Source organism: Streptopelia decaocto (assembly GCF_964273445.1).
Source record: "Streptopelia decaocto genome assembly, chromosome: 3".
Taxonomy (NCBI): domain Eukaryota; kingdom Metazoa; phylum Chordata; class Aves; order Columbiformes; family Columbidae; genus Streptopelia; species Streptopelia decaocto.
This window is the reverse complement of record NC_138656.1, coordinates 16,456,227-16,469,412: the sequence shown is the minus strand read 5'-3', so window position 1 is coordinate 16,469,412 and position 13,186 is coordinate 16,456,227. Positions and strand designations below refer to the sequence as shown.

The window sequence follows — 13,186 nt, the reverse complement described above, 5'->3', positions numbered from 1 at the left end:
TTGTATTTTATGTCCCATGTAATGCAGCTTAAATCCTCCCACTCTTACAGAAAAAGACTCTGAAATCTGCCCTCCATTTACCTGGAATCCACAACTACTGAAATGTAGCTTGATGTTAGCTGTTCTTAGGGGGTTGCCTTCTGGGTCAATGTGGCTGGGATGTTTTGTGTTGCTGTACCAACCTGGTTTCTGCAGGAAGAAGAGAGACCTTGCAGTGGGGAGATGTGTGTTGTTTCCAATAAACTCATGTGACTGTTGCAATATGTTTATCTAATGTGTTAATTTTGATTCTGCCCTAACAAAAGCTCTCTGAAAGACTGAATGGCACTTCAGTTCTCATTAATTTTGTTAATAAAAGTAACTGCTGAGAAAAACCCTGAAGGCATTATCAGCTGTGCTGGTAGAAATTTCATAACCAGATAGATATCTAGAACCATAGAATGTCCTGAGTTGGCAGGGACCCACAAGGATCATCAAGTCCAACTCCTGTCCCTGCATATGACAACCCCACAGTTCACACCATGTGTCTGAGGGTGTTGTCCAGTCTCTTCTTGAACACTGTCAGGCTTGGGGCCGTGACACCTCCCTGGGGAGCCTGTTCCAGTGCTCCAGCACCCTCTGGGTGAAGAACCTTTTCCTGATGTCCAACCTAAACCTCCTTTGCCACATATTCCTGCCATCCCCTTGGGTTCTGTCATTGGTTGCTAAAGAGTTTGTCATGTGTCCTTCCTTCCCCTTGTGAGGAAGCTGTAGCTGCCATGAAGTCTCCTCCAGGCTGAACAAACCCAGTGACTTTAGCTGTTCCTTGTATGGCTTCCCCTCCAAACCTTTCCCCAACTTCATAGCCCTCTTCTGGATACTCTCTAGTAGCTTAATGTATTTTTTTTTTTTGATCTTGTGTCACCCAGAACTGCACACAGGGCTCCAGGTGAAGCTGTACCTGTGCAGAGAATATATGTATTGCTTGCCTTCTGGATTTTTTTGGGAAGTATTTTCAGGGGAGGGAGAAAGGGGTTGTGAAGCTCTTTTCATCTGAGGAACATCAACTGGTAGGAAAAGCACCCAGTTTTATATTGGTGGAGTCACGAGCAAGGAGAGAGCCATGGGTAGGGGGCTGCTCCCACAGAGCTCCAGGTGCTGGTCTCTGGCAGGTCTCACATGGGGACCAAGCCCTTGGCCCATGGAGGGTCAGAAGCAGGTAGCACACTGCTTGTGCAGCTTGATGTGCTGTATATGGGAGAACTTGGGAAATGGCCTCAGTAGGTATTCTTGTGTCAATAAAATTTTGAGAAAATGATATGTTCAATCCTAGCTTTAAATTTGGATTCTGGATCTCAATGAGAAAGGAGCAGCAGCCTATATTAGAGATGAAGCCTGTATGACAATTTTAAGGTAGCATCGAGGCAGAGATGTCACTGTGCAGACCAGCCTACAGCTCCTCCTGTATTGAGGAGCATGATGTGGCACATGCGGAGGCAGAACTGTCTCAAGCATCCAAGTCTACATTTTCAGCCTTGTTTTTCTGGTGACACCCACTGTCCTCCACTGAAGTCTCTCAGCTTGGTCCTCTGGATTACACTGACTTGAAATGTTTCAGATAGTCTGAACTGATACAAAGGTTCTGTGCTAAAACTAATTAAAATATGTTGGGGTACAAGTCACATTATTTTATGGGTGGCCTGTCCAAATAGTATGGTTCTCCTGAACGATCTGTCTAGATAGTAGTGCTGAGAAATATTTTAGCTCAGTTGTTTCCATTCTTTCAAGGTTTGCTTCTCACTACTCTTTTTCAAATGTGTATACACAGATTTAAAAAGCATGGACTACACTTTTTACTTGTAGCTCCTCTCAAGTTGTGGCTCAGATTTAAGATTTCCTTAGATCTTGCTGCTTCTAGTTTCAAGTTTGTCTTGGAATCAAATTTTATTTATTGGAGTCTACTTGTATTTTGCTCATTGCATCAGCAATGTGACCGTATGACAAGTTCTGTCTTCAGAGCTGGGGTTTCCTGCCCCCAGATATGACATGCATGTTGTTTGCATTTCTTTGGAGAGGATACAGCCTGAACAAATCTTCCAATGTGATGAATTGAGTCAGGCCCCAAATGAGGAACATTTACAAGAAGTATCTCCAATACCATGAACTGGAAAAATCAATCATTTTATTCCAGGAAGCTGGAGTTGTATGAGAGCCTGCCTCCAGATTTAGAAAAAAGAAAAAGAAAAAAAAGGCTTATTTAGGGAAATTTTTGCTGGTTTGGAGGATTGTTCTCCCCCAAAAATCCTATCAGTAAGATTCTGAGCTCTTTTTTTTTTTTTTTTTACAAAGCACTAATGCTACCTGATGCTTATCCAAGACAGACCTAGAGTGGCAAGAGCAGTTAAGGACCCTACTTCATCTTCATTATGAGCAGCTAAATCCGAAATGAGCACTGGAAATCCCAGTCTTCATTTTCAATGTGTCAAAATGTTGGCAGCATTGTAGAGCATCCAAACGGTGATTGTTAAACGGGATTTTGGTATCTCTGTACACCTCAGCAGAGGATCAGCAGCGAGAAGAAATATCTCTTCCAGTCCTGGAGACAAGAAACTGCAGGTGTCTGTAGTCTTGCCACCAGCATGTGAATACATGTGTTACAATTGCTTTCACTTCAAATCTCGAGAGCAGGTGGGTGTGGGTGCTATTGGTATTATCTGACTGGTTTACCTTATCAAAACCTGATTTTGTTTGGTGGTGGGGACAAGTGCTTCATGCTAAAAAGGGAGAATGTGAGCAACACTAGATTTTCACTTTGCTGCCTGGTAGACCAATGTAATTTTAAATATCCTGCTCCAAAACTGTATCCTTTTCTACAGAGTTATTTAAATATAGAGAGGTTGTGAAATCAATTCTCGTGAATCCACCCGAAAAAAAAAAAAAAGTATAGCATGTCATATGTGTATGTATTGCCAGTTTGCTCCTTCTTGAGGCTGGGCAGCTAGAGTAGAGTCTGCATCCTTTTGCTCCATCTCGCACTCTCAGTCGGATCTCTCGATCATGGCTAATCTGATGAGTGGGGGTAAAGCTCTAGTTATCCTTGTGACTGAAATATATTTTTCCAGAAAGGGTTTTTGAATGTCCTAAAGAGTGTTTTTCAGTTAAGGTCTAAACTATCATTAAGAAGCAATCCATTCTTCACAGGCCTCTCTTTGCTTCCCCTGCCGTGTCCCCTGTTCTGTCAACCAGCATTTATGCAGCAGCACAGTTAGGCAGATCAAGGAGGTAATCCGACTGAAAACTAATCCAGCTGAAAGCACAGCTATTTTTCAGGCACATGTGCAAGCGTTAGTGCAGAGAAGTGTTGGGAAAGGATGGCCCCTGTGTGGTGAAGGAAGTGTGTGCACAGAGTGGCTTTCTGTGGTCCTGGCAGCGTGCCTGTAGCAATTCCTGGGCCTTCGGGTGAAAGTCACCTTTAACGAGATACGTTTTACTGGAATGCTCTCAGACATAGCTGCTCTCCTGTAGGATGTCTTTGAGCAGCTGCTGAAGCACCACATTATATTTCTCGATAAAGCTATCTGGTTAAGGAGGTGGCGGCACGTGCTTAAAAGATGACCAGTACAGACATTAAGCTATGTAATGATTTTAAGCAGTATATTTCTCTTCATTGCCATGTGGTGGTGACGTTGATTGTTGCCCTCAAGGAGCTGTGGACTTCCACTGCTGAGAGTAAGTGGCAGGTAAGTTGGCAAGGGATGTCTTGCAGGTCAATACCTATGATTTTTTTCCAGTGCTGCATGTTTTTTCCAGTTATCTGCATGGTGGGGACATTTGTGCTCCTATTTGTATTCCGTTTTACATGTGAACATTTCTATACCTCTGCAGGGCTAGCTTATCAACATCAGAAAGTATTTTGCTAAGGATAACTGTGACAAAACATAATAGAGTTTCAGAGTAGTGTGCTGCAGGTATCTGTGTTTGAATCCTTGCTCAGCTGTCATCCTAAATTATTCTAGAACCAGAAGGTTTTCCTGTCCCATCTTTACCACATCAGTCAAAGGCTTGGTTGTGATCTTTTTGTCTTCCCAATGACCCTGTTTATCTGGTGAGATCTGAACTGAGTCCTCTTGCCCTCAGTGCGGCAGCTCTCACCTTCTCCAAACATAGCATTCTTGATGCCTTTCACCATGGTGTTGCTGGTGGAAGCATCGCCCTTTAGGACTTTGAGTAAAGGTTGTTTTGTGTGTAACAATGATTTGTTTCACTCTCAGGGTGACAATCTTTGTAATGAGTCTTGAATGTTTATTTGCCACTAACTAGCTAATCTGGAGATGATAGGTGTTTATTCTTGTCAAGGCGAGTGGTGGAGTGGTAGGTTGCATCCCTGGAAGACTCAAAGATTTTTGCAGTTGAAGGGAACTGAGTGCTTGCATTGCTTCCTTAGCAGAGTGTGTGGTATATGCCCTATAGGTGTGTGTGTTCTCCAGTCTTGACTATATGTGACCCAGCATGTGAACATAAGTACCAAAAGATACATGACCTTTTCATTATGCAAAGGACATAAAAACAGGAATTCAGCCAAATTAACTGATAAAGAATAACCACTGCACATGGAAAATGCTCTCCTCTCTCTCAGTTGCCTATAACAAATGTCTCAGAATCTCATCAGTTTTATGCTGACAAGTAGAGATAGAGGAGAGATCATCTGTTCAGAAGAATGTATGTGGAAATTAGATCACTAGCACTGTAAAGTCCTCTATGGTGACTGCTGGTGATGAGCATCAGTGTGATCTAGGCCTTGAAGAAATTTATATAGTGTAGATAAATACATATTCACTGTAAGGACAGCTTACAAAACAACTGGTTTAAATACGTTAAATAAAGTCTGCTTTTCCTTCACTTGTCTATGCCCAGTGCTACAAACTCAGATTTACTGAGTCACTGAAAGTCTTACATCTTCTCATTCCTCAGCTTAAGTTTTTATGGTTTTCTTCACAGCAAAGCAGAGGAGGAAAATGGAAAATCAAGATTATAATGTATTTTCACGTCTCAGCCAAGATGGAAGGAGAACTTGAGTAAGACAAGACTAGTCTAATGCCTGTTAGGAACGGCATAAAGGGAAGTGATGTGACTATGCTGTTTTGTGTATACAGGTTATTGGCACTCACTGCAAGTGCGTGTTTGAGATAGGTAGACTACCTGTTGCTCTTGAAGTTCATAAATGTTCAACCTTTATTGTTTGCTTTGTAATCTCCATTTCCTAACAGCTGATCTTTGTCTTCCTTTTTTTATCGAACTGGTGATCTTCTTACTGTGTGTGATTAAATGGATGACTTTGTCTTGGAATGCTGCTTGGTGAAACCAGGAACATTTTGATGCAAGTTGTGTGGGGGTTTGTTGTTGTTGTGTTTTTGTTTTGTTTTTATTTTATTTACATTTGCAAAGATAGCATTACTTCTGTGAAACACTTTCAGTATGGGCTAGCGTAGTATTTGTTCACAACAAAAATTGGAGTTGGACGTTTTACTTCACTTTTTTAAAGTGATATGTGATTCAGAAAACAACTGAGAAGAAGGAAAAACATCAAACCAGATTTCTTCTATGTAAACTCTGTTCCAAATGATATTAGTAGCAGCAGTGAACGTTCAGCAGTGCTCGGCTGTGGAACATGCAGAGCAATTTTGGATAGCTCTGAACATGTTTGGGTGGACAGTAGGAGTCCAGCTACCACAATCGTGGAGGTTCCACAGCCTGCGTGAGCATCTTGACAGCTGACTACGTTCTTTTGCAAGGCACTGTGTTGGACTATGTATATGTAATGTTTCAATATGCAACCTGTGAGGTGTGGGAGAAAGAAGCTAGCAATCTGATTTATGAGTCAAAATTTTTTGAGGTGTGGGAGAGCAGCTGGTGAAAGAACATAAAAAAAATTGAAGATTGGGGAATGGAATGTTTGAGGTTGGTTTTAATTGGAATCATCCTGTTCATCACTCATAATGAGAGATACAGGAGGAAAAATATCCATTACTATAGCACACTCAAAAAAGAAATATTTGTATTATACTTAGTGAGCAATTCTAGTTGACCTACCTAATATGATTGAATTGAAATACAGACATTAATGGAACAATAAGTGTATTTTCCTTATTGTAGTGTGTGAGAAAGATACAACTGGCATGATGTTTATCCCTAATCTGCATGCCATCTAATGCTTTTTGTCTAAAATTTGTACTACTACTAATTCAATATTAAACTTAGCAATTGTTTCTAGCCAAAAAAAAAGATAAAGTGATAAAACCCAATCCTTTCTGCCATGAACACTAGCATCCTTGTGCCTCACCCCCTACAAAAGTAAAAAGACGGCACTTGTATTGTGGCTTGAAAGAGCAACTGTTGTAAAACGGGGAAGGAAGCTGATTGATGACTTTGAGAGCTCAGGGCTGAAGCTGCTTCTGGTTTTGGGGGAACCACATTCTTGCCAAGGAGCCACTGAACTTCGCTGCTCATCTTCTCCTACATGTGATGCTGTGACCTGATGGGACAGGGCTGCGCTGCCCATGGCTGCGCTGGTCATGTCAAGTGGCCTGTGCTCTCATCCCTTCCAGCAGCACAGCCTGACTGAAGTGACCGATGCTGTTACTTCACATGGTACTGGAAATTAGATTAGAATCTGACGCTCCTGGATCTGTTTAATTAGCTGGCAGTGTCTTTAAAATACTTCTGGGAGTGTTTGGACTGCGATGCGGAACATGCGTCGTTTTCTAAGGCTTAAACCTTACTAAATGAAGTGAAACAATCCGATCCTTCCACATGTCAAGGCGAAATGTCTAAGAGATTTAAATTCAGATCGTTCTATAGTTTAAAACGTAATAAATATCAGGATAAGAGTGTATGAGTAACCCTTTCATCCCCCAGTTGATACAAATTACTTTCTTGCATTACATGAACATCTCTGTGTAGACTGTAGCTCTCTCTGTGCCAATTTTTTCTGACTAAAAAACATGGAAAGAGATGTTCCAGGGTAAGTAATTTGAATTACTATCAAGCTGCCAGGTGTCTTACATAAAAATAGTGGTAGAGAAGAGAAAACTTTTAATTGATTGCTTTACTTTTCTAAAATACATGATAAGGCAGTTTTGACATTATTCCATTCAGGTCATCAAATTCATATAAGCTACTGTACTACAATGTAAGACATACATTTTAGAAGAATGAAAAGGGCAGGAAGTTTGAACGATGCATGAATATAAATTTACTCATCTTTTACATAATGTCTTCTTGAGGTGCTGACGTTTTCAGTACATTAATTGTTCATAATTAATACTGTTGCATAAAACATTTCAAAGGTAATTTTTTGAGGCCAAGGAATGACTAAAAAGTTATTCACTAAAGAACAGTCAATAATCTGTATCCAAAAGGAGACTCACAGGGTGTGAAGTAAACTGATGTAACAGGCAAGAAGTTTGCTTATTTACAAGAATCTGCCCTTTTACAGGTTCGATGCCCTAAAACAGAAGGTACAGAATCGTGGTTGGCTGATGCAGAGGCAAAATCATTATGTTCTAATCATTTGCTATTGAAGACGACAAAGAAAACGACTTTGGGTAAAATATCCATATCTGTAGTAGCAGAAGTCCAAGAGGTAGTTACCTCTGCTGAAGGTAATATGCCATTTCTTTTGTGCAATGATGAAAAATACTAATCAGTGAATATATGGTATGTTTAAAGAATATACTTCAAAATAAGGAAAATAAACTAGTTGATCTATCAGACTGCTTCCAGGCAGTAGTTTTTAAACAACTTGTCATATATTTCTTGGCTGTTACAGCCTCGCATAAGAGCTTTTCCTGGTTCATAAGGTTCATAAGGAAAATTAATGTGAAATCAATAATGGTATTAAAAATTCACCAAGCATTTGCCATCTAGAGAAAGTCCCACTTTCAGAGAGTCACTAGTGCAACAGGCAGAGTGGGAAAAACACTCAGACTTGACTTTAATGGTAAACAAAAGAGAGTGCAGATGGGAAGTGCAGTGAAGAAAGACGCTTTCAAAAGCCAGGAGGAAGACCTGCCTGCTCCTTCACAAGAGCAAACTTCTAAACAGAGCATCAGCTTGCAGAAGTCCTTTGCTCGAAGATGTCTAGATATTATGCTGACTTTCAGCTGAATGATGCAAACTGACATGAACAGCAAAAAAAAAAAAAAAAAATCACATGATGGTGAGAACACCAACAGCAATACAATGAAGTAAATTTTCTGTAGTGTATCACAACCCTATGACCTGCTGGACTTCAGACAAGGAAGAGAAAATGTTTGCTGCTTCAGGTTGCTTTGTTCTACTGTCCCGGAAAACCTGGGATCATTGTGGAAATGGGAAGAAACAAGACGTATAATTTAATTTGTTTGGCAGTTTGTATTTTAACAGAAGCACAAAGAGGAGCACTAGAGTACGTGGTGCTCTCGTGGCTGTCTACGCGCTTAGGCCTCTGCTAAAGAGGATGTGTTGTAGGTATAAGTTGTACAAGTTTATACAACTGTAATTACCTGCACTTGCCACATTCGATTGGTGAAAATAAATAGGATTTGTCAGTATTCCCTCGCCCTTCCTCCCCAAAGCAATGCAGAGCTGTTTTCCCACCTCTTTCACAGGGTTGTTTGGAGGCAGCAGAAGAGCCAGCGTGTGGGGTTTGGGGTGTCATGGTCTGTCTGGATGGCCTGAGCTGCTGCACCCAGGAGTGAGGTTCAGAGAGTTCGCTCAGTGTTGTCTCCAGACACCCATGCCCACGTTGGCTCAGTAGCATTCAAACGGATTTTTAAAATGTGCTAGTTTATTACTCATGATGATTTCTAGTTGTGGGGGCTCCTGTGTCTCACACTTTCCCAAGCTTTTCTCTGAACTTCAGAGTTAGAAATTAGTTTTTAGGTTAAAATTCAGATTCCCATGGAAGCACCTGACTCTGGAAGCTGTGGCTTCAACCAGCAGATAGAAGATTCATGATAAAATTGGCAGGACTGTAGTGCTCTAAGCACTTTCGGAGACATATGCTGCTTTTCCTACTCTTGGAAGTAGTCCCACAGATGTCTCATGATTATTCACTTGAGTCATGGTTGCAGTTCTTGGTGGTTTGCATTCCCAGATTCCTACACTGCATATTTACGGTGTTTAAAGTGCAAATTCTAATAGAAGACCTGCCTGTTCTAAAACATAGTGGGTATGTTTTACCAAAACCCAATGTTTTGAATTTAAACTAAATTGCCTCTTGACTTACAACAATATTTGGTCAAAATGAGATGTCTCAAAGGACAAAGAGACAAAAAAAAAAAGGGGGGGCATGGCACACTGCTGTTAGAAGTTTTGTATTTGTTTTTCTTCCTCTTGTGGTTTTCACCAGTGCTATGGTTGTGGTGTCAGTCACTAGGTGGTGCTCTCCTACATGGTCTCCTCCACTCTTGTCTTCAGGGTGTGAGCATGGCCCAGGCTGGGAAACTTTCAGCTGGAGTTTATTCTGGAAGGAAAGTATGGGAGTTTTAAAGCTAGACAGCAACATCTTTCACCCATTTGGACTGGAGTGAATTTTTAAAGTTGCTCTATGGAGCCTTGGTATTGTTTTTTGGCTGAGACTCCTGAAACGAGAGATTGTCTGTGTGCCATTTCTGACCATCTCTGCTCTCAGGTTAATGTATTCTGTAAGAAACGTGGTAGCGCTAAACCTGTACTTACAAGCAGTTTAGACCTGTGCTGCAAGGCTTTAATATCTAATGTATCAATGCAATAACAGAGTATTTTTATCCTCAGGTGGGCTTTTACTGTTAAACAACTGAATTTATTATATTTATTTGTATATACTGTACCATGAACAGATGTTAGGCAACCTGAGAAAAATTAGAGGTTTCTTTCATTAGCTTTGTCCTTTTAAAATTGCATTTCAGATTCATTCCATCAGATTTTATATATATATATATATATATACACACACATATATATATAATGGGACAGCAAATTCTGTCCGCAACAGTCTTTTACAGAGTTCAAAACTCTTAGATATGTCCTGATAAGAGAGATTTAAACACTCATTGAATACTAGAGATAGTCTGAAAATGGTAAACGTTTCTCAGTGTTTTCTCAAAACTTTCCACAGAGCTTCTGGAACATTTGAATAAACTGACTCTAAGTCAGTCCAGTTTTGAGGCAAGGAAAGTTGTTTTCTTTTTCCTCACTTGTAGTATTTTTACAAGAAGTGAGCGCAAGATCATGCAGATGGAAGGGGGGGGGGAAGTGTAAAGGAATTGCAACATCAAAATCTTTAAAACTGCATTATTAGTTTGAAAAATGAAAACGTTATTTTTTAGCTTCTGTGTCTGAATTTTAGGAAGTAATTTAAAAATACCGTTTTAGTTTTTTATAATGCTGCATTTATTCAAAAAAGGCTGAGAATGAAAAATATTTATAAGCTCTACTAAGCGTTTTCATATGGAATCTATTTTCAGCCACATACCAGAAAATGTCTTTGTTATTTTTTTGAATGAGACCCTAATCTTGGAATGACTTTTCATTTATCAGAGCCTTTTAAGTCTGCTATTGTGTTTCCAGTCAGATCCTTTCAACTCGCTTCTTTTTTCCTGTGTCAGCCTCACCACAGGGCAAAGTTCACAGTTATTTTCCACAGGCACAGGGATTTCCCCTCTCAGGGGTGCACTTGGACTTTAATGCCATGGAAGCCAAGCACAAATTAATGCCAGCTCTCATAGTTTGCGATAAAGTTTCTTGTAGTATATTATATTTAATAGTGAAACCTACAATTTGCAACTTAACTTGTTAGCAATTCAGAGGCCTTTGTTTCTTGTGCTGTTTAGTCAGATGAAATGGCTTAGAGGTTTTTTGCATCACCGGCAATGGCATTTGTCTCAGTGTTGGTATTTTTATTAAATGTTATGTTGGTGTTTTTGCTAAGCTTCCCACTTCGACAATAATTTAATAATGTTAAAATACCGCTTTATAGAAAGAAAAAAAGAGTTCTGGTATTTGTAGTTGGGAAGCTGGAAAACATGAGTGCAGTGAGCCAAAAATAACCCCAAAGAAAAATAACCAACTCCTCTTAAAATTTCACCATTTTTCCATTTTGGGGGATTAACAATATTGTAGCATTTAGATTCTGTGAAATATATCTATTTTAACTTGTTCCAGGGTGTTCACATTTATTTCTATGTATTTTATAAGCAAGAAATAGCTGAAATTCTATCAAGGGATTAAAAAAAAGGCACAAACCCTGTTTTTTCTCCCCTGATTCACTGTTACAGATTTTGTGACTCTTGGTGGCAACGACAATTTGCATTCATATCTTTGATTGAAATTTCCACCTCCAGCCCGGCTGCCGTCTCCTGGCCTCCTGCACCCGAAAGGAGCTTTTAATTTGTCTTTGCCATCCCTTCAGGTGAGAAATTGATCTTCAGACTGCAGTTCCTTGTATCAAATGTGCTTTTGTGTTTCTCACTGGACATTTGTTGCCTTCAGCTGGAGCTGTTTGCCTGTGGCAAATGACTGCCTGGAACAGGAGAGAATCAAGTGTGCATAGATCAAAAAAATCATAGAATCATTTTGATTAGAAAAGACCTTTAAGATCATTGAGTCCAACCATTAACCCAGTACTGCCAAGTTCACCACTAAAAAAAAAAAGAAAAGGCTATTCTGGTTAAGCATACCATGGCCTCAAATTGCTCAGTAATGTTTTACCAGGTACCTGGTAACCTATGCTACCTATTAGAGGCCAATAAACATTTGCATCACAAAATGAAAGGATGGGCAAGAAATTTGGGGATTTCGTGCAAGTTTTGTTTTGAAAGAGCCATCCTTGTCAGTGTTGGGTCTCTGGAAAAGTGTCCCCAAATCAGGAGTGTCAATCAGCCGGGGCTGGAGAGGTGGCTGCTGGCACAAGCTGGCACTGGCCACCGTCCAGCCCAGCGCCTCGTTCTGCTTTTCCTTCTGACATTGAGATGTGACCTTTGGCTGATTCCCTTCACATCTCTCCACGCTCTGGTCTCCTCCTACCCTTTGATTGCTATGTCTCGTTAGAGCTGAGTTCCCCAGCAGGGCTGGGCTGCCAGCTCCGTCTTGTGAGGTGTTTGCAAAGCGCCCAGCACAATAGGACTGATCTTGGGTAAGATCTCTAGGCACTGCTGTACTACCAGTAATTGTTACTATTAATAACAAACACCACCAGTTGTAATAGAGTGTGGAAACGGGAATAGCTTGGCATTGTTAATGTCACGTTTAAAGAGCAAAAGTTCCATTTGTGTTATTACCTGCCATCCTCTGGAGAACTGTAAGCATCTCCCTCAATAAGGATCCAGTTTCTGCCCTTACCCTATATAACCTCATCCGTTTCAAAACAAGATTTAATATCATTAGAGAAAACAGGCATTAAATCAAGGGATTTTGTCCAAGGAATTTAGGTTGCCTTCACTTATTTTTGTAAGCATGTAGCGTCAAAGGATCATTGAGAAACTTACCCTGACCAGCCTTTCTTTCCAGCTCTCTCAGGTCCAGGCTGTATCACCAGCCCTTTTGCCTGTGCTGCTTTCCATTCCACTAAGCAGTGAGTACAAGATACTCCTTTAGGAACAACCCCACATAAAAAGGAAGTGTCTTCATGACATGACATGTATGTTGGCATTTAACCTCCTTGCTGTAGCACCTCTGTAGCTGCACTCTCCTGAGTTTTTTTTCAGAGGGCCATAATTTGTGAGATAATGTCAGATATAAAGAAAAATTCTGAAATTTGCAATGGGAATATTTCAGGTGAAATGTTTTCTTCTGAACCTGAGAGAAAGACAGAGGAATGATACCAGCTGATTTCTTGTCATAGATCAGCTGTCAGAATAAGCAGATAATACTTTCTTAATGGCATCCAAAATAGAGATCCTCCAGATCAATCTGCACAACCCCTGTAAAAATAACCAGCAAAAAAGATAATTTTGGAGTAGTTAAGCATTTGAGAGGCGTACAGTGACAAAATGCGAGATAGGAGAGAGCTCTCAGAGATTAACTAGTACAGAACATTTATTCTGCCATTTCTTTGATCATTTTCCTTCTACTCTCCTCCCTCTTCCTTTCATTTTTTCTAATACATATGCCAAGAACTCTGTTTCCAAGGAGCCAATTTAGACAGAGGTTGAGCATATACCTAAGGGAGCAGCCTTTGGTAAGTCAA

General features: G+C 40.3%; 1 protein-coding gene across 8 annotated transcripts in view; it reads left to right on the top strand.

Moving 5' to 3' along the window:
- Positions 1 to 13,186, top strand: part of LOC309437717 (uncharacterized protein) — a 38,048-nt gene that overhangs the window by 4,126 nt on the left and 20,736 nt on the right. For 4 of the 8 annotated variants that reach the window (XR_014183603.1, XR_014183604.1, XR_014183605.1 and 1 more), the window contains 3 exons: positions 4,978 to 5,054; positions 7,475 to 7,640; positions 11,277 to 11,410. Coding sequence is in view for 1 of the 8 variants with exons in the window: in XM_082048392.1 (XP_081904518.1) it covers positions 4,978 to 5,054; positions 7,475 to 7,559 (162 nt within the window). In the remaining 7 variants the exon portion in view is untranslated. Of the gene's footprint in view, positions 1 to 50; positions 336 to 3,683; positions 3,720 to 4,977; positions 5,055 to 7,474; positions 8,880 to 11,276; positions 11,411 to 13,186 lie in introns of those variants that run through there. The other 4 variants (XR_014183608.1, XR_014183606.1, XM_082048392.1 and 1 more) reach the window with 4 other exon arrangements.